This window comes from Odocoileus virginianus, chromosome 1 (assembly GCF_023699985.2).
Source record: "Odocoileus virginianus isolate 20LAN1187 ecotype Illinois chromosome 1, Ovbor_1.2, whole genome shotgun sequence".
NCBI lineage: Eukaryota > Metazoa > Chordata > Mammalia > Artiodactyla > Cervidae > Odocoileus > Odocoileus virginianus.
Genome location: NC_069674.1, coordinates 82,450,633 through 82,469,809, shown reverse-complemented (window position 1 = coordinate 82,469,809; position 19,177 = coordinate 82,450,633). Strand labels below are relative to the sequence as shown.

The window sequence follows — 19,177 nt, the reverse complement described above, 5'->3', positions numbered from 1 at the left end:
ATCGCAGCATGCCAGGCCTCCCTGTCCATCACCAACTCCTGGAGTCCACCCAAACCCATGTCTATCAAGTCGGTGATGCCATTCAGCCATCTCATCCTCTGTCGTCCCCTTCTCCTCCTGCCTCCAATCCTTCCCAGCGTTAGGGTCTTTTCCAATGAGTCAACTCGTCTCGTGAGGTAGCCAAAGTATTGGAGTTTCAGCTTCAGCATCAGTCCTTCCAATGAACACCCAGGACTGATCTCCTTTAGGATGGACTGGTTGGATCTCCTTGCAGTCCAAGGGACTCTCAAGAGTCTTCTCCAACACCACAGTTCAAAAGCATCAATTCTTCAGCGCTCAGCTTTCTTCACCATCCAACTCTCATATCCATACACGACTAATGAAAAAACCATAGCCTTGACTAGATGGACCTTTGTTGGCAAAGTAATGTCTCTGCTTTTTAATATGCTATCCAGGTTGATCATAACTTTCCTTCCAAGGAGTAAGTGTCTTTTAATTTCATGGCTGTGCTCACCATCTGCAGTGATTTTGGAGCCCCAAAAATAAAGTCTGACACTGTTTGCCACTGTTTCCCCATCTATTTCCCATGAAGTGATGGAACCAGATGCCATGATCTTCGTTTTCTGAATGCTGAAGCAGGCAAATTTCGCCTTGGAGTACAGAATGCAGCAGGACAAAGGCTAATAGAGTTTTGCCAAGAGAACACAATGGTCATAGCAAATGCCCTCTTCCCACAACACAAGAGAAGAGTCTACACATGGATACCACGAGATGGGCAACACTAAAATCAAATTGATTATATTCTTTGCAACCAAAGATGGAGAAGCTCTATACAGTCAGCAAAAACAAGACCGGGAGCTGACTGTGGCTCAGATCATGAACTCCTTATTGCCAAATTCAGACTTAAATTGAAGAAAGTAGGGAAAACCACTAGACCATTCAGGTATGACCTAAATCAAATCCCTTATGATTATACAGTGGAAGTGAGAAATAGATTGAAGGGACTAGATCTGATAGACAGAGTGCCTGATGAACTATGAATAGTGGTTCATGACATTGTACAGGAGACAGGGATTAAGACCATCCCCATGGAAAAGAAATGAAAAAAAGCAAAATGGCTGTCTGAGGAGGCCTTAGAAATAGCTGTGAAAGAAGAGAAGCAAAAAGCAAAGGAGAAAAGGAAAGATATTCCCATTTGAATGCAGAGTTCCAAAGAATAGCCAGGAGAGTTAAGAAAGCCTTCCTCAGCGATCAATGCAAAGAAGTAGAGGAAAACAACAGAATGGGAAAGACTAGAGATCTCTTCAAGAAAATTAGAGATACCAAGGAAACATTTCATGCAGAGATGGGCTCGATAAAGGACAGAAATGGTATGGACCTAACAGAAGCAGAAGATATTAAGAAGAGGTGGCAAGAATACACAGAAGAAATGTACAAAAAAGATCTTCATGACCCAGATAATCACAATGGTGTGATCACTCACCTAGAGCCAGACATCCTGGAATGTGAAGTCAAGTGGGCCTTAAAAGCATCACTCAGTTAGCCTTAGCATACTTTATGTTTTTGCTTTTACTCTTGTTTTCACACCGTTTCTGTTCTTTGCAGTCATTTCCCAAATGAAAAGGCAATTTATGGTAATAGAGGAAAATCAGGTTCAACATTTGATGAGATTTTATAGGTAAGAGTATATAATACTGTTCAGGAAATTTCATAGAAAATCCTTAAAAAAAACACACAAAAAAATATTGTGAACCTACATATACTTCTTACGGATATTAATCTTACTCCAAAGTATTTTCCTGGTACTTGTAACATATTATATTAATACCATCTCTTGAGTAAATTAAGATTTTGACCTTCAGAGACTAAGGAAGAATGTAGAAAGAAGATTCAGCCTCTATGGGCATCTTCCTGGTTGAGTCATTATAGTGTAATAGAAGATGTTTCTTGTGCATATAAAGCAGAAAAACAAAACTAAAAGACTCTGAACTAAGGGACTCTGTTTCTGGGTCATTGCCTTTATTTAGTCGCTAAGTTGTGTCTGACTCTTTGTGACCCGGTGGACTATAGCCCACCAGGCTTCTCTGTCCATGGGATTCTCCAGGCAAGAATACTGGCGTGGGTTGCCATTTACTTCTCCAGGGTATCTTCCCAACCCAGGGATCAAACCCGTGTCTCTTGAATTGGCAGGCAGATTCTTTACCACTGCACCACCAGGGAATTCCTTGTTTCTGGAAGGCCTGATTCAAAGACAGATATACTACATAGGTTGGATGAACCCATAAATACCCTAAAACCTATACATTTATGAAATTCTGTGGCCTCAGTGTGCAAGACTCTGCAGGGCTGGTACATCAGGAAGATAAATTTACTTGGAACCCAAAAAGGCAGTGATGTTTCCAAAGTATGAGAAGAGTGCCAGAAAGACCTGGACCTACTGGTGTCCCACAGTGGGATCTCTGGGAGGGCTGCAAAACTGCCAAACCGAGACCGGTGTGAAAAGGAGAGGGTGGAAAAGACTAGCCACTGAAGACCAGCTTAATGACCCAGCAGTGGTCTTGAGAGAGCAGAGCGCCCTGGTCTTGAGAGTGTGTGTGCTTTCCTTCAGGTCAATCTCACTGAGCTGAAAGCCTTTCCCAACCCTCCAAATGCAGTTACCAACGTTACTGCGGCTGTGATGGGCCTTCTGGCTCCGCGGGGCAGAGTGCCGAAAGACCGGAGTTGGAAAGCAGCTAGAGTCTTCATGGGAAAGGTATCAGGCTGGCAGCGTGAAAATTCTGATGATTTCTGTGTTCAGTTCTGTGGTTTTATTGACAGCAGGGACTGGGGAGGAATGGACTGGGAATTTGGGATTAGCAGATGCAAACTATTTTATGCAGAATGGATAAACAATAGGGTCCTGTTGTATAGCACAGGGAACTATATTCAATATCCTCTGATAGACCATATGAAAAGAATGTGTATGTCTGTGTGTATATATATATTCTATATATATGTATAATTGAATCTCTGTGCTCTATATCAGAAATTAACCCAACATTTGAATCAACTATACTTCAGTAAAATAAATTTCTTAGAGTACATACAGTTTGAGGAGAAAGAAGCAGCTATAAAATCCCTAACTATTAAAAAGAAATCATCTTCAGATTTGCTGAGAGTCATCTGCTGTGCGTTCTCTGGACCTAGAACTTTTGTTTGCCAAGTTGGAGATTAGCGTGGGGTTGTAGCCCACCTAGATCAGCACCAGCAGCAGTTGGAAGGTTGCTAATTATTTTCAAAATTACTAAAGCAGTTAAGTGTAGGAGGGAGAAAATTACATGGGTTTCTTCTGTTGGAAAATGTTACTAATGTACAAGAAGGTGAAGCAAAGGGGCTTTGGGGTATGTGTTTTTCTTTTTCTTTTCTGCCTTTCTTTTCTTCAGAATGTGAATGCCTCCTGTGCAAAGACTGAATATTTTACCCTGGGATAGAAGGGATTTTAAAAGTGTCCATTGCTAATTCTAACTTTAGACTATAAAGACTGAAAAAGTCAAACAGTGGGATAAATGCAGCTTGCCAATTTTGCCTTTGTGATGTGAATCCTAAAAGCTGATTTTAACTTTTGATCTTGGAATTTTCTCTGCAGCACAAATGGCTCATTGCAATAAGTCTTTTTTGCTTTACAGGTGGATGATTTTTTGCAAGCGTTAATTAACTATGACAAAGAGCACATTCCAGAGAATTGTCTAAAAGTGGTGAAGGAACAGTATTTGAAAGACCCCGAGTTCAACCCAAACCTGATTCGGACCAAATCTTTTGCAGCAGCTGGCCTCTGCGCCTGGGTCATCAACATCATGAAATTCTACGAGGTGTATCAGGCCTGACCAGATGGTTTATGGGTGTTATTCAGGAAGGGTCATATAATATTAATTTCTAGGCTAGCAAAAAATGTAAAATAATTTGATATTTAATTATCTGAATAAGATAAAGTTCAAAGAATAAGACATGAAACCATCAGATTAATCGTAATTCTCTAAAGGAGGATAGCTGAAATGTTGGAAGCCATGCTTTTTTAGGGTAGAGTAACTTCTTTAGATCAAACAGCAGCAATTAAATTTGATTTGATTAGATAAAAACATTTGGGTAGAATAATTATTTATATTGAATTATTTCAGTTATTGACTTGAAACAACTGCAAATCTGAGTTCATGTTTAATTAAATTTCACCCCTGCTCTCAAAGCAGAAATTTACGCCAGCTACAAGTAGACTTAATGAGATGAGAAATAACCTTTGGAGGACTTTCATATTTTAATGACAAATGTGTTTTTGACTGTATGCGGTCTATTCTAAAGTTTGTACTTTGGGGCCAAATAGAGATAGATGATCATTTCAGTTAATCATTTATTTATCAAGTACTTGTCTGTCAGTTGTGTCCCAAACACTTTGCGAAGGACTGTATGTGAAAAGGGAACATGCATGGCCCTTTGCCAGGAAGAACTAACAAATATTATTATTATTTCTGTCTTTAAGTCTTGTGTGTTATATTCAAAGGTAGAATTGCTGAGGAAATGCCACTGTCTTTCCCAGAATGATTTTCAGAAAACTAGGGTATGTCCTTCCCTCTAGGGACCCATGGGAATAGGACCCTGTCCGTCTCTCTTCAGTGGAAACCTGCATCAGGCCAGACTGCAGGCAGATCACGGCTGATGGGCGGCCTCGCTCCGTAATGGTGCAGCTGACCGCTGCGCTGGCCTCACACCCTCGGTGGAAAGACAAGCCCAGCACTGCACCATTGCTGTGTTCTGTGTTGTTTTGCTATGAAATAGAAAAGAAAATTTAATTTCCTTTCTCCCTTCCCAACAGAATATTTGATCCACTCAAATGCTCAAATCACCCGTTCAGATAACCTTTAAGTTGGCCAAGAACTTAGAGAAAAAAAAGAAAGTGTTAGTGTGGTTAACGTCATACTGTGTGAGGGTATCTCTCATGTTTCTTTCTGGGTTCAGAGAATTTCTCCACACCAGTTTTCTGCCTTTAAGGCTAGACATGATCCCACCTTTAGCTGTAGTTGCTATACTCGACAATTTCTGGTGATAATGAGGGTTGTCTCCAAATTTTATGAAAAACTAATTTTATAGCTTAATGGTATGTGGCCTGTGTAGCATTTTATGCTAGTGCTTATCACGCTAATGTCCATAACAAATGAGTGAGTAATGGACAAGCAGAGAAAATTTGGAAGGCTATGTGGATTTTTGTTCTGCCATTAGGTGTTACCATGACTAAAAGTAAACACCAAATTTCTAGGTGAATTAGAGATTTTAATTGTAAAGCTTCCAGGAAATAGAAAACTGAATGATTACCTGCCCTCTTTGCATCTTCATTGCCTTGTGAAATAACCCTTATGTGGATTTTCAGGTCTACTGTGATGTGGAGCCCAAACGCCAAGCATTAGCCCAAGCAAACTTAGAACTGGCTGCAGCTACTGAGAAATTGGAGGCTATCAGGAAAAAGCTAGCGGTAAGTACAGGCTCCAACACAGAAGAAGTTCCTAAGTGGTGGAACCCCGCCCCTACCCTTAGGATCCCACCTTCAGACAGGGCCGTCTCTGAGACCTACCGCTCAGGAAGGAATTGGACCTTTCATGAGTATATTCATTTATATTCTTCTTCGGTGGACATTCCTTGTCTGCTGGATGCTGGACACCGAGCTGGAAAAGGGGACTTTCATGATTTCTGCACTTAAGAAACTTTCATGGTCTGGCAGTAGAAAGAGGATAGCGTTCAAGGATTTAAAGCAAGGATTCTGGAACCAAAGTGTCTGGGTTTACATCCAGACTCCACTATTTACTGTTTCACCCAGCACATGTTAGTTAACCTCTGAGCCTCTTTTTTCTCATCTGAGAAATTGGTACTGTAATAGCATATTTACTTCTTAGGTAGATCATGAAGATAAAACGAGAGTAATTCATAATGAGAATTTAGCATGGTGCTTGGCATATAGTATGTGATTAGAAAATGTTAACTGCAAATATTATCACCTTGACTATCTCTACAAGTACATAACAGATCATTGTCATTTGATGCTACAAGTATATGTGTGACTATATCCAGAATGCAATAGGAGCGCCAAAAAAGAGCCTAAAGAAATTAGGGAAAGTTTCATAATGAAGGTGTATTTGATATGAACTGCAAAAATTACTTGTAAGTCACCAAGGATAACAAGATCAGGAAAGGTGTTTGTGATTTAAAAAAAAGTGAAGAAAAGAGGGAAGAAGCAGTTGGTAGACTTCATGAGTCCTAGTAGGCCAGAACCCTAACATGAGTGTCTGGGGGATGGTTAGGAATAGTAAGGAGGAATGAAAGATGAAGTTGCAAAAGTTGAGCAAAAGCCTTCTCTGCCTTTCATGCTGCAGAATTTAAATCTTATCTGACCTTGGTATTGAGCCTTTGAAAGATTTTAATAGGTTAATGGCATGGTCACTTTTCATCAACTGAATGGAAGCTGGAGGAAGAGAAGAGGCTAGCTGCAGGAAGACAAGTTAAAAGTGCCACTGTGGGTCCTCTGAGGGCCTCAGCTAAGGCAGGGACAGCTACGGTGGAGACAGGAAGGAGCACTTGGTAGACTTGACAAGTCCATGGATTCAAGGCTGCTGATGACATGGTAGGGGGAGGGGCACATACAGACTAGAGATGATGAGTTGGAGGTGCCTGACATGGTAACATGGAATGGTACAGTCAGAGTGACAAGGCTGGGTAACCCTGGCCACCTAGGGAAATCCTCAGAGCTTCAGTTTCTCAACTGTCACTTCATGAATAACAGCTAACTCTCAGGGGGGCCATCTGTGATGTATTTTGGCTACCAGCATCCAATCTACCTTCTTTGGGTGGCAACAGACTGGTTTATCTTTGGAGAATTACCTTTCCCCATTGGATACACTCAGGTAGGACTTCGATCAGGGCTACCTTTTTCTGTCCTAGCTGAAGCCTGGTTATGTGATCCAAGCTTTGCTAGTTTGACTCCCCCAATCTCTAGAATCAAATCAGTAGCCAGAGAATGAGACTGAAAATAAAGTTCACGTATGGTAGTACAGTGTCCAGAGGAAGCTTTCAAGTATTTTGTTCTGCCCCCAAGTCTTTCTGGAGCTCCTAGGAGCCTGTGTGTGATTCTGTGCCTTTCCTTTCACTGAAAGAGCTCTCCCATTTTCAGGAGATTCTCTTTAGCTTAATTTGGCTAGAGGTGGTCTCTAGGAGCAGAAAGAATTGAGGGGAGACCTGAAGGAGCATGCTCCCATCTTGGAGGAAATCCTACCGTGGGTCTCTGAGGAGGTGAATTATGGTTATATGGTGGTTGTATGGGAGAATGTCCTTTGTTGGAAATTTGAAGTAAAAAACAATTTGCTGTGAAGACTGGTCAGGCCACAGTCAAAGTCAGACTCTGCATAGTTTCTGTCTGTTGGTACAGAGTCAAGTCAAGGTTTGCGCCCAGGTGTCATGATAATTTTTGCTAGCTTTGCTTTCATCTCCTTCAGCCTCTGTTTCCTTCTCTCTCATGGCCTTTCCCTCCTCCTTATCTATGCCTTCTGTTGCCTTCTCACCTAGAAAAGCAGGGCTGTGTCTACCATCATTTAGGAAATTCATTCATTAACTAGTATTAGACTTTGTATGTTTGTTCTTTCAAAGTCTTCATCTCTAGTTTCAGACTAAAAGATGGCCTCATATTGAAGGCTGAGTGGGGAAAAAAACAAAACAAACCAAACCTGCTTAGGCCATCTTGTCTTTGAAACATACAGGATCTAAGGATGACCATGAAAATGTGCAGATTTGTCTCTTTAGGGTAGTGATTCTCAGAGTGTGTACTCTCGACCACAGAAGCATCAGTGTCACCTGGGAACTCATTAGAGATCCAGACTCTCAGATCCACTGAATGAGCAACCCTGGCAGGGAATTCAGGAATTTTGGATTTGATCAAACCCTCCAGGCGGTTCTGGTGCACACTTCAGCTGGAGAACACTGGTTTTAGGGTGTCTGGTGGGCTGGGGTCTTCGGACTAAGTCCTTCCCCCACCTCCCATTTATTTCTAGAACCTGAGAGGCCAGGGCCTGTCCAGAACTGTGAAGCAACCAAGATTCTACCCTACTCACAGGCTGACAGGTTACCCACCGCTGTTTCACAGATGCTGGGCAGATGATAGGATATGGGCTGAGTGGGTCAGAGAGCAGAGGGCTGCCTTACCCACAGCACAGCGAGCAGCGTGAGCCTCGTGTGGGCCTCAGCTCTCCCAGTCCCCATGGCCGTGATGCACAGTGGGTCAGCTGAGGCAGTTCACAGTGGGTTTGTGTCACAGCTGAGGTATCCCAAGCTTAGGAAACACCCCCTATAAAGAAAGCTGCGAGTAAATCTGCCCAACTTTTGTCCCACAGAGAAACACATCTTCAGTACTCTGGCACAGGAGTACTTCTGTCCTGTGCCCTGAGAGAAACACTGGCTCTATTTCTGAAGCCTGTTTGCTCTGCAGATACCTTGCAGAAGATAGTCCAGAGCAAGAGCTGTCAGTACCTCTGCATGAGAGGCAGAGAAACAAGTGCAGGAGCCCATGGTCTCCCAATACCCAGTCCCCAACCCAGCTTTACAAAAGGAAACGGTATATCAGCTTATACTTTAGGTATGTGAATTATTGTTGATGAGTCGCTCAGTCCTGTCTGACTCTGTGACCCCATGGACTGCAGCACACCAGGCTTCCCTATCCTTCACTGTATCCTGGAGTTTGTTTAAACTCACGTCTGTTGAGTCAGTGATGCCATCCAACCAGCTCATTGCCTCTGTTGCCCCCTGCTCCTCCTGCCCTCAATCTTTCTCAGCTTCAGGGTCTTTTCTAATGAGTTGGCTCTTTCCATCAGGTGGCAAAGTATTAGAGCTTCAGCATCAGTCCTTCCAATGAATATTCAGGGTTTATTTTCTTTAGGATTGATTGGTTTGATCTCCTCGCAGTCCACGGGACTCTCAAGAGTCTTCTCCAGCACCACAGTTTGAAAGCACCAATTCTTCAGTGCTCAGCCTTCTTTATGGTCCAACTCTCACATCCATACATGACTACTGGAGAAACCATAGCTTTGACTACAAACCATAGTTTTGACTTCGTCAGTAACGTAATATCTCTGCTTTTTATTAGGGTGTCTAGGTTTGTCATAGCTTTTCTTCCAAGGAGCAAGCATCTTTTAATTTCATGGATGCAGTCACCATCCACGGTGATTTTGGAGCCCAGGAAAATAATGTCTATCACTATTTCCATGGTTTTCCCTTCTATTTGCCATGAAGTGATGGCACTGGATGCCATGATCTTAGTTTCTTGAATGCAGAGTTTTAAGCCAACTTTTTCACTCTTCTCTTTCACTTTCATCAGGAGGCTCTTTAGTTCCTATTCACTTTCTGCTATAAGTGTGGTGTCATCTGCATATCTGAGGTTACTGATATTTCTCCTGGCAGTCTTGATTCCAGCTTGTGCTTCATCCACCCCAGCATTTTGCATGATGTACTCTGCATTTACATTAAAGAATGAGAATGACAATATACAGCCTTGACGCACTCCTTTCCCAATTTTGAACTAGTCCATTGTTACTCATTCAGTTGCTTCTTGACCTGCATAGAAGTTTCTCAGGAGGCAGGTTAGGTAGTCTGGTATTCCCATCTCTTTAAGAATTTCCCACAGTTTGTTGTGATCTACACAGTCTAAGGCTTTAGCATAGTCAATGAAGCAGAAGTAGATGTTGTTCTGGAATTCCCTTGCTTTTTCTGTAATCCAATGGATGTTGGCAATTTGATCTCTGGTTTCTCTGCCTTTTCTAAATCCAACTTGTACATCTGAAAGTTCTTGGTTCACGTAACTGTTGAAGCCTAGTTTGAAGGATTTTCAGCATACCTTGCCAACATGTGAAATGAGTGCAATTGTGCAGTCGTTTGAACATTCTTTGGCATTGACCTTCTTTGGGCTTGGAATGAAAACTGACCTTTTCCAGGCCTGTGGCCTCTGCTGAATTTCCCAAATTAACAGCAGCATCTTTTAGGGTTTTAAATAGCCCAGCTGAAATTCCATGAACTCCATTAGCTTTGTTTGTAGTAATGCTTCCTAAGGCCCACTTGGCTTTGCATGCCAGGATGTCCGGCTCTAGGTGAGTGACCACACCATCATGGTTATCTGGGTCATTAAGACCTTTTTTGTATAGTTCTTCTGTGTATTTCTGCCATCTCTTCTTAGTCTCTTCTGCTTCTGTTAGGTCTGTATATACCTAGGTCAACCCTATGAAATGGGTGACATTATTTCACTTTTTAGATGATGCATGCATGCATGCTATGTTGCTTCATTTGTGTCCAACTAATGAAACTGAGGCATAGAGAGCTTAAGTACACAGTCCACCTTGAGGCTGCTTAGCTGATAGCAGAATCCAGACATGAACTCAGGTGTCTGATACCAGAGCTAAGATCAGCTTCTGTATTTTATAAAACCATGTACTGTGTGTGTGTGTTTGTATTTATGTTCACACACTCAGTCATGTCCAACTCTTGTAACCCCATGGAATGTAGCCTGCCAGCCTCCTCTGTCCATAGGATTTTACTGGCAAGAATACTAGAGTGGGTTACCATTTCCTGCTCCAGGGGATCTACCTGACCCAGAGATTGGACCTGCGCCTCTTGTGTCTCCTGCATTGACAGGAGGGTTCTTTACCACAGTGCCACCTGAAAGTGAAAGTTGCTCAGTTGTGTCAGACTCTTTGCGACCCCATGGACTATACAGTCCATAGAATTCTCTAGGCCAGAATACTTGAGTGGGTAGCTTTTCCCTTCTCTAGGGGATCTTCCCAACCCAGGTCTCCCGCATTGCAGTTGGATTCTTTACCAGCTGAGCCACAACAGAAGCCCAAGAATACTGGCGTGGGTAGCCTATCCCTTCTCCAGTGGATCTTCTCGACCTAGGAATCGAACCAGGGTCTCCTGCATTGCAGAGGGATTCTTTACCAACTGAGCTATCAGGGAATCCACTGTGCCACCTGGGAAGCCCTATAAAACCATAAGTATTTTTAATAAAATATACCTCTAGATATTATTTATTTTGACCTGATTTCTAACTGAAGATGCACATCTCCACCATTTCTCACAAATCTGACATTGTTTCATATGTAAATCTTAAATATGACATATACTTTTTTTAAAGAAGTACTACTTCTTTATATATATTATATGATATAAATTTAAATGATAATATAATTGGGTTATAGACAAATATTGACAGTCTCTATAAATAGGGTATGTTCTACAAATTTGATTATTAAAGTCTCTTGGAATTTTGCACATACTTATAAGCACAGTGTTAAAAATCTCATTTAGGATTGTTAGAACTTGCAGGTAGCAAGATGCTATAATAAGGAGTCTCCCAACTATTTTCTCCCTTAGTCAAGGCTCCTTTAGCTGTACAAATAGAAACCTACTTAGGGAACCTTAAGCCAAAATGGAGACCAGGAATACTCATGGCACTCTGAGGGAAAAAATAACTGTGTGACTTGGTCTCTGGAGGAACAAGATCCAGGAAGTGGGAAGCTGTCAAGAATGTGTTTAGGGCCATGTGACTTCTCCCCTTGCTACCTTTTCCTTCTTTCTCTTTCTCTGGACTGGTTTCTCCTGTTTTCCTGTGCCCCTGGTGAAAGATGGTCCCTCTCTAAATGAAGCCCTCCCACATATGCACATCTTCCCAGATCTTATAATGCTGAAGAAAGTGACATACCTCAGCCTTGCAATCCCAAGTTTCCAGAAGAGAAAATTTGGTTGGCCAACCAGGCCAGGGTGTTGAGATATAAAAGAGCTCAATAATTAACACTCCTCTTCATTGCCTGAATTATGGACCACGAGAAGTGGAAAGAGAAGTCAGCAGAGAGAACAGAAAGTATGACATTCATCATTAATATAGGGGAGCTGAGGCTTAGGCGTGAGTGAGGGGGCTGGACGCTCAAGAGTGTATTTGAGTCAGCAGGGCACGTCCACTTGCCCAGGTAGCTGTCTGCACTCTGCCCAGTGTGGAAGGAAGAGAGGAAGACTGCATGGTTGCCCTGATGCATTTATTATCACCAACCTCTCATCTTCTCCCAAAACATATGTGTGCTCAAGGGGCAAAGGAGGGAAGGGAGTTTGTTTCATTTACCTTAAGGTAACAGGTGTTTTAAGATGATTGTAATGTTTGCATTTTACCTAAAAATGGCTCAGATGTTAATTTCGACTTTTTTTTTTTTAAGGATTTGGATCGAAATCTGAGCAGACTCACAGATTCGTTTGAAAAGGCAATAGCTGAGAAAGTTCGCTGTCAAGAAGAGGTGAACCAAACCAACAAAACTATTGAACTAGCCAACAGACTTGTGAGGGAACTTGAGGTGAGTTAACCTTTTCTTCCAAAATTCCAACCAAACTATTGAGAATCAGCATTTGGAGATTTTATCCTTATTTGCTCTCAACAATGACTGGCTAAACATGGACTCAACAACAAAAAGGGGAATAAGAATCATTTATCCTGGACAAGGGGACAGGAACCTGGGAGTGCCTGCTGATGGGTATGAGTTTCTCTATTGTATGAGAGAAACCTAAAATTATTGGGGATGATGGCACGAATCTGTGAATATATTAAAACTCACTCAACTGAAGACTTGGTGAATTTCATGATATGTGAATCTCAAAACTCTTGTTTTTAAGTGCTACCTAAAAATATAGAATTGCACTACTAGACATACATTTAGCTGAAGGTGATAGAAAAGTTGTTTCACAGTGGCTTAAACAAAAGGGAGTTTATTTTTCACATATTAAAAAAAAAATTGCAAAGATAGGCCATTATCAGTGTCGTTTCAGGGAATGAGTGATCAGACCCCTGACTTGTCTGCTGCCTTCTGCTGCTGTCAGAGCACATGTCTGTTCACCCTCATACATTTTACAGCCATGTGCCAGGTGGATGCTACTCCTTCAGGTTCAGGCAGGAGAAAAGAATCTGTAGCAGCTAGGTTTTTCTCCTTTTATAACAAAAACAAGTTTTCTGCTTAAGGCATCCCCTTAAGCAGACTTACCTAAAGCACTTGTTTGTTTAGCCAGAACTAGAGTGACCACAGATAGATGCAAAGAAGGCAGGGAACGTGGGAAATGGGGTGATCATAATTTACTTAGCCAGTTCATCCCAGGGTACTGGACACAGTAACAGTCTTTTCAGAATCAGAGTTCTCTCACCAAGAAAGGAGGGAGAAATGTAAGTTAGGATGGCTGAGGCTGGCCTGATTTCTTATAAGTAGACTTTTAACAATCTAATTTAAATCTAATACAAATTTAAACCCATTATCCCTCTGAAACTCATAGTTTATTATATGCAAACTCTTCGTTCTGCTAGATCCACTCTCTCTGTTCAGTCTCAATAACTGCTGGTCTTTTCTTCTAGTTGTTATGGCCTAAAGCTCTTGACTTACTGCTTTCTTCCTCACACCCATATTCAGTCTAGCAGCATACCGTCCTATCTCGCCCTTCAAAGTCCATTCAGAATCCCAGCACTCTTCAGCAGCTTCACCTCTCCACGCTGGTCCAGGCCTCCAGCTTCTCCCCGCTGGAGCATCGCCCTAGCCTCCACCACTACCCTCAAGGTCCACACCCCTTAGAGCCACTGAGTGATGTTGTTAGAAAAACTAAGTCCACTCATGTTACCGCTCTCTCAGAATTCTCCAATAACTACTTGTCTCACTCAAAATACGGTCCAGCGGTTTTGCCAGGCCTGCAGGACCCTCCATGACCTGGCTCCTGGATATCTCTGTCCTCCATTCTGCCACCTTCTGCCCCGCTCCACCCTCACCAGGCAGCTCACTCTTCCTCACCCTGCCAGTCACTCTCCTACCCCATGGCCTTTGCCTTTTTCCTCCATGTGGCTGACACTTTTCCAGGCATTGATATTACTGGGTCCCATACTTCCTTCAGGTATCTGCCAGAAGTTCTCCTTATTACATGGTTTTCTCTGACCTCCCTTTGTTAAAAAGCATGCGCCTTGCCCCTTATACACATACACACACACACGAATACACGCATGCACACACCACTCCATAGATCTTTTTTTTCGCCACTTTATTTTTTTAATTGAAGGATAATTGCTTTACAGAATTTTGTGGTTTTCTGTCAAACATCAAGAATCAGCCATAGCACTCTATAGATGTTTTTGTTTCCTCTGCTTTACTATTTTTTCATAGTCTGTATCATCATATGACACACTCACATGTATACATGCATGAATATATGTACTTTTTTTGCAGTCTTTTCCCCCTAACTAGGCTATGAGCTCTCAAAAGAAGGAAACTTCATTTGTTTCCTGCACTGCTTGATCCCAAACATATAGAGTAGTCCCTGGAGGCACCAATAGATATTTGTTGAATGAATGAATGGGTGAGTTTGGGAAGAACTCCTGTGTTGAAAAGAAATTCTGGAGCCCTTTGAAGATTCATTTTTCTTAGATCTGTTGAGAAATTATGCAAGCTCCTAGTAGAGTTTATACCTGCTTCCATCTGAAGTGATAAGATTTAGGCAGTGTGAAGGATTTACCATTTATAAGGACCTATGGAAAAGAGGAAGTGCCATTTAATTAGACTTACTTGAGGTAGAAAATGTCTGAAAGTTTTATCAAGGGAAAAACAGGCCTTGTATCTTGTATCTTGCCACCTTGTATCTCTAGCAGACAGCAATGTCTTCCAAAGGCTTTATTTATTCATGATGATTTAGATTATGATTTAGAAAAGGAGAGGGAAAATGGCTGAATAATGTTAACTAACAAAAAATACATATAAGTATGTATATACGTATATTTTTAAAAGATTAATTGAAGATGTCAGACCTTTTCCTTTGAGGATAAATTCTTTCTGACTAGAACAGGAGACAGTTAACTTCTGAAAAACACCAAGACTGATGATTTTGTCTATATAGCATTGACCTGGAAGCTATGGTCTCAACCATTCAGACTAATAAATCAGGCAATTTATATTTAATCATTAACTAACTCCAGAGCTAACAGCTGTTCAAAATTAGAAATGGGTCACCCCAGCCAGGATGACATTACAGGCAATCTATAATGCATTAGAATAAAATTATAGTGATTTTTAACTGTCTAGAAATTTATTACAGGACATGTTCCAATTCTTAAACCCTTGTTAGCCAGTGTCAGTAATGATTTATGTTGCGTGGGTGGTATAGTGAAATTATTGACGATTTCAATCGCCGATAAGTCTGCGTTTAGTAAATCTTCAAGTTTCAAAGCTGTTTTGGAGAATGAGGTGGGTGCCCTTTATTGTTTATCATTTACTAACCAAAGACAACAAAGTTAGAGGGAAGGCAAATGAGAGATTCTTCTTCAAAATTAATGGATATATTATCTATAGCTGAGGAAGGAAATTAATGAATTCTATAAAGAAGGCAAGGGAGTTGAAGTTGCCTAGTGTTTAATTATAGAGCTAACTTGGAGTGATCTTTATCGAGCAAAGCAGACTATCTTAAAATAGATTTCATAACCATTGTCACCTGCTAGTTTCATTACCTCAGTGCTGAGGGTATTGTGATGGCTTGCAGGGAGCTAGTATTGCAATTTGCTCTGACATAAATTATATTTGCATTCTGTGGTCTCCCCTCTTTCTTGAAAAAAGCTGAATTCTCCCACAGGGTTCTTCATTGTTTTTACCAACATTTTGCTGGTTTTATTTCTCCAGTTCCTATTAATTTACATATTCTTAGAATGTGGTATTAAATTTTAGCATGCATTGAAACCAAATGAATTAGTGAAGTGTCCTGCAGTTCAGTCAACCATAGATATTTATTACAGTTTTATTCAAATCCAATATTAAGGGCTCTACATACTTAACCTGGAAATCAGATTTTAAATGTCTAGTCATGTAGATAGAAGGAGTTGAACAGCATCCTTTGAGCATACTGTCTTCAAAGCTAGTGACATCCTTCTGGTTTCCACCTTTTTACATGGGCTGTAAGCTCTTCCACTGATTGAGCAATTATATTGCAGAAATAACCCACATTTAGTAACTATCGGCACTGTTCTTTAATTAATAGAATTCTAGTAAGATGGCTCTTTTAAGCTTTATATTTTAAATAATGAACACAGCTAGTGTTTGTCACTTTCCTTTTTCTATAATTCACCCATGGCTGGCATGTTTAAGATGATGTTTGCTGGGGGAGGTGTAGTACCATTGCTGAAAAGCAAAAATGGTGGTGAACAGCCAAGCTGCCACAAAAATCCTAACATCACTCAGACTTGGCCACAGCTCTTGGTCCTGTACTCAAAGAGGGACAGGAGAGTGGCCATCAGCCTTTTAAGAAGAACCTCAAGCCTAACTGAAGAGTTAGGGCATCCAACAAAAAGGAGATGTTAAAGATCTAATGTTGTATTTCCATAAACTTCACTGACGAGAGAACGAGAGTGCCTTCGTAATAATGGGTCCACATGAATGAATGGCCAGCGTAGTTACACCACCCAGTCATGTTCTGTTCCTTATCAAGGCTGTGCAGGGTGCCCTAGACTTAAACCGAGGTATAAAGTAATTACCCTAAATGCTTCTTGAGTTGCTCCTCACTTTGCAGTTACATCAGAATCATCATATATTTCAGTCAGAGAAGATTCGCTGGGGCCAGTCTATTAAATCCTTCGAAGCTCAAGAGAAGACACTCTGTGGAGATGTTCTCCTTACGGCAGCATATGTGTCTTATGTTGGATCCTTTACACACCAGTATCGCCAGGAACTGGTGGACTGCATGTGGGTTCCCTTTCTTCAAGAGAAGGTAAGCTCAGTCCCTAACCTGGGCCACATTTGGAAGCGTCACACTGAAATTTCGGTAACAAAAACAGTGTGTGTTCCAGACATTTTTGTACCTCTGTAATCTCAAATGACTGGAAATTCTAGTATTGAAGGACGTCTTTCTTGTGTGTTGCAGTTTTCTTGTTTTAACGATAGTTTCAACAGGGAGGTGGAAAATAGAAAAATTATGTGTATGACCTATAGGGGTATAGTTGGAAAACTGCTTTTAACAAAACCGTTAACTGAAATCAAATTTGGAATATCATGTGCGCATACAGGGTGAAACTTTTTTGTTACAAATATCACAGGTTATTAAAGATTTTTTTAATGACTACTTTCAGATGAAAAGTGTAACACTTTGTGTGTTAAGTATAAAAAGAGCTTACTTTGAATCTGAAAATTCACCCATAAGCAAAATGAAAGCATAAATTGGGGAGATTTCAGATCGTCTAGTTTAAGGTTATCCTTGTGTAAAGGAGAAACTGAGGCAGGGAAGTATAAATGACTTGGTAAGGTCACAAAAGATAGGAAGCCAGACCACTGCTTTCCAGGCCACTGTTTTCTATGCTGCATTGTGTTATCTCCATAGTTTGTTGTGATCCACACAGTCAAAGGCTTTGGCATAGTCAATAAAGCAGAAATAGATGTTTTTCTGGAACTCCCTTGCTTTATCAATAATCCAGCGATTGTTGGCAATTTGATCTCTGGTTCCTCTGGCTTTTCTAAATCCAGCTTGAACATCTGGAAGTTCACAGTTCACGTATTCCTGAAGCCTAGCTTGGAGAATTTTGACATTACTCTGCTAGTGTGTGAGATGAGTGCAATTGTGCAGCAGTTTGAGCATTCTTTGGCCCTGCCTTTCTTTGGGATTGGAAAGAAAACTGAACTTTTCCAGTCCTGTGGCCACTGCTGAGTTTTCCACATTTGCTGGCATATTGATTGTAGCACTTTCACAGCATCATCTCTTAGGATTTGAAATAGCTCAACTGAAATTCCATCAACTCCACTAGCTTTGTTCATCATGATGCTTCCTAAGGCCCACTTGACTTCATATTCCAGAATGTCTGGCTCTAGGTAAGTGATCACACCATCATGATTATTTGAGTCATAAAGATCTTTTTTGTGTTGTTCTTCTGTGTATTCTTGCCACCTCTTCTTAATATCTTCTTCTTCTGTTAGGTCCATAGCATTTCTGTCCTTTATTGTGCCCACCTTTGCATGAAATGTTCCTTTGGTATCTCTAATTTTCTTGAAGAGATCTCTAGTCTTTCCCATTCTATTGTTTCCTCTGTTTCTTTGCACTGATCACTGAGGAAGGCTTTCTTATCTCTCCTTGCTGTTCCTTGGAACTCTGCATTCAAATGGGTGTATCTTCCCTTTTCTTCTTTGCTTTTCGCTTCTCTTCTATTCACAGCTATTTGTAAGGCCTCCTCAGACAACCATTTTGCCTTTTTGCTTTTCATTTTCTTGGGGATGGTCTTATCCCTGCCTCCTATACAGTGTCACAAACCACCGTCAATAGTTCTTCAGACATTCTGTCTATCTGATCTAAAATTCCTTGAATCTATTTGACTTCCACTGTATAATCGTAAGGGATTTGATTTAGGTCATACCTGAATGGTCTAGTGGTTTTCCCTACTTTCTTCAGTTTAAGTCTGAATTTGGCAATAAGGAGATCATGATCTGAGCCACAGTCAGCTCCCAGTCTTGTTTTTGCTGGCTGTATAGAGCTTTTCCGTCTTTGCTGCAAAGAATATAATCAATCTGATTTTTGTATTGACCGTCTGGTGATGTCCATGTGTAGAGTCTTCTCTTGTGTTGTTGGAAGAGGGTGTTTGCTGTGACCAGTGTGTTCTCTTGGCAAAACTCTATTAGCCTTTGCCCTGCTTCATTCTGTATTCAAAGGCCAAATTTGCCTGTTACTCCAGGTGTTTCTTGACTTCCTACTTTTACATTCCAGTCCCCTATAATGAAAAGGACATCTTTTTGCAGGGGTTAGTTCTAAAAGGTCTTGTAGGTCTTCATGGAACTGCTCAACTTCAGTTTTTTCAGCATTACTGGTCAGGGCATAGACTTGGATTACTGTGATATTGAATGGTTTGCCTTGGAAACAGAGATCACTCTGTCATTTTTGAGATTGCATCCAAGTACTGCATTTCAGACTCTCTTGTTGACTATGATGGCTCCTCCATTTCTTCTAAGGGATTCTTGCCCACAGTAGTAGATATAATGGTCATCTGAGTTAAATTCACCATTCCAGTCCATTTTAGTTTTCTGATTCCTAAAATTTTGATGTTCACTCTAGCCATCTCCTGTTTGACCACTTCCAATTTGCCTTGATTCATGGA

The 19,177-nt window shown here is 41.1% G+C and overlaps 1 protein-coding gene across 1 annotated transcript in view; it reads left to right on the top strand.

Moving 5' to 3' along the window:
- The window catches only part of DNAH11 (dynein axonemal heavy chain 11), a 344,761-nt gene that overhangs the window by 222,366 nt on the left and 103,218 nt on the right, over nt 1-19,177 (top strand). Inside the window, exons 59-63 of the mRNA XM_070470248.1 lie at nt 2,609-2,752; nt 3,666-3,848; nt 5,396-5,497; nt 12,258-12,392; nt 16,642-16,812. Coding sequence (XP_070326349.1) covers nt 2,609-2,752; nt 3,666-3,848; nt 5,396-5,497; nt 12,258-12,392; nt 16,642-16,812 — 735 coding nt within the window. The remainder of the gene's footprint in view (nt 1-2,608; nt 2,753-3,665; nt 3,849-5,395; nt 5,498-12,257; nt 12,393-16,641; nt 16,813-19,177) is intronic.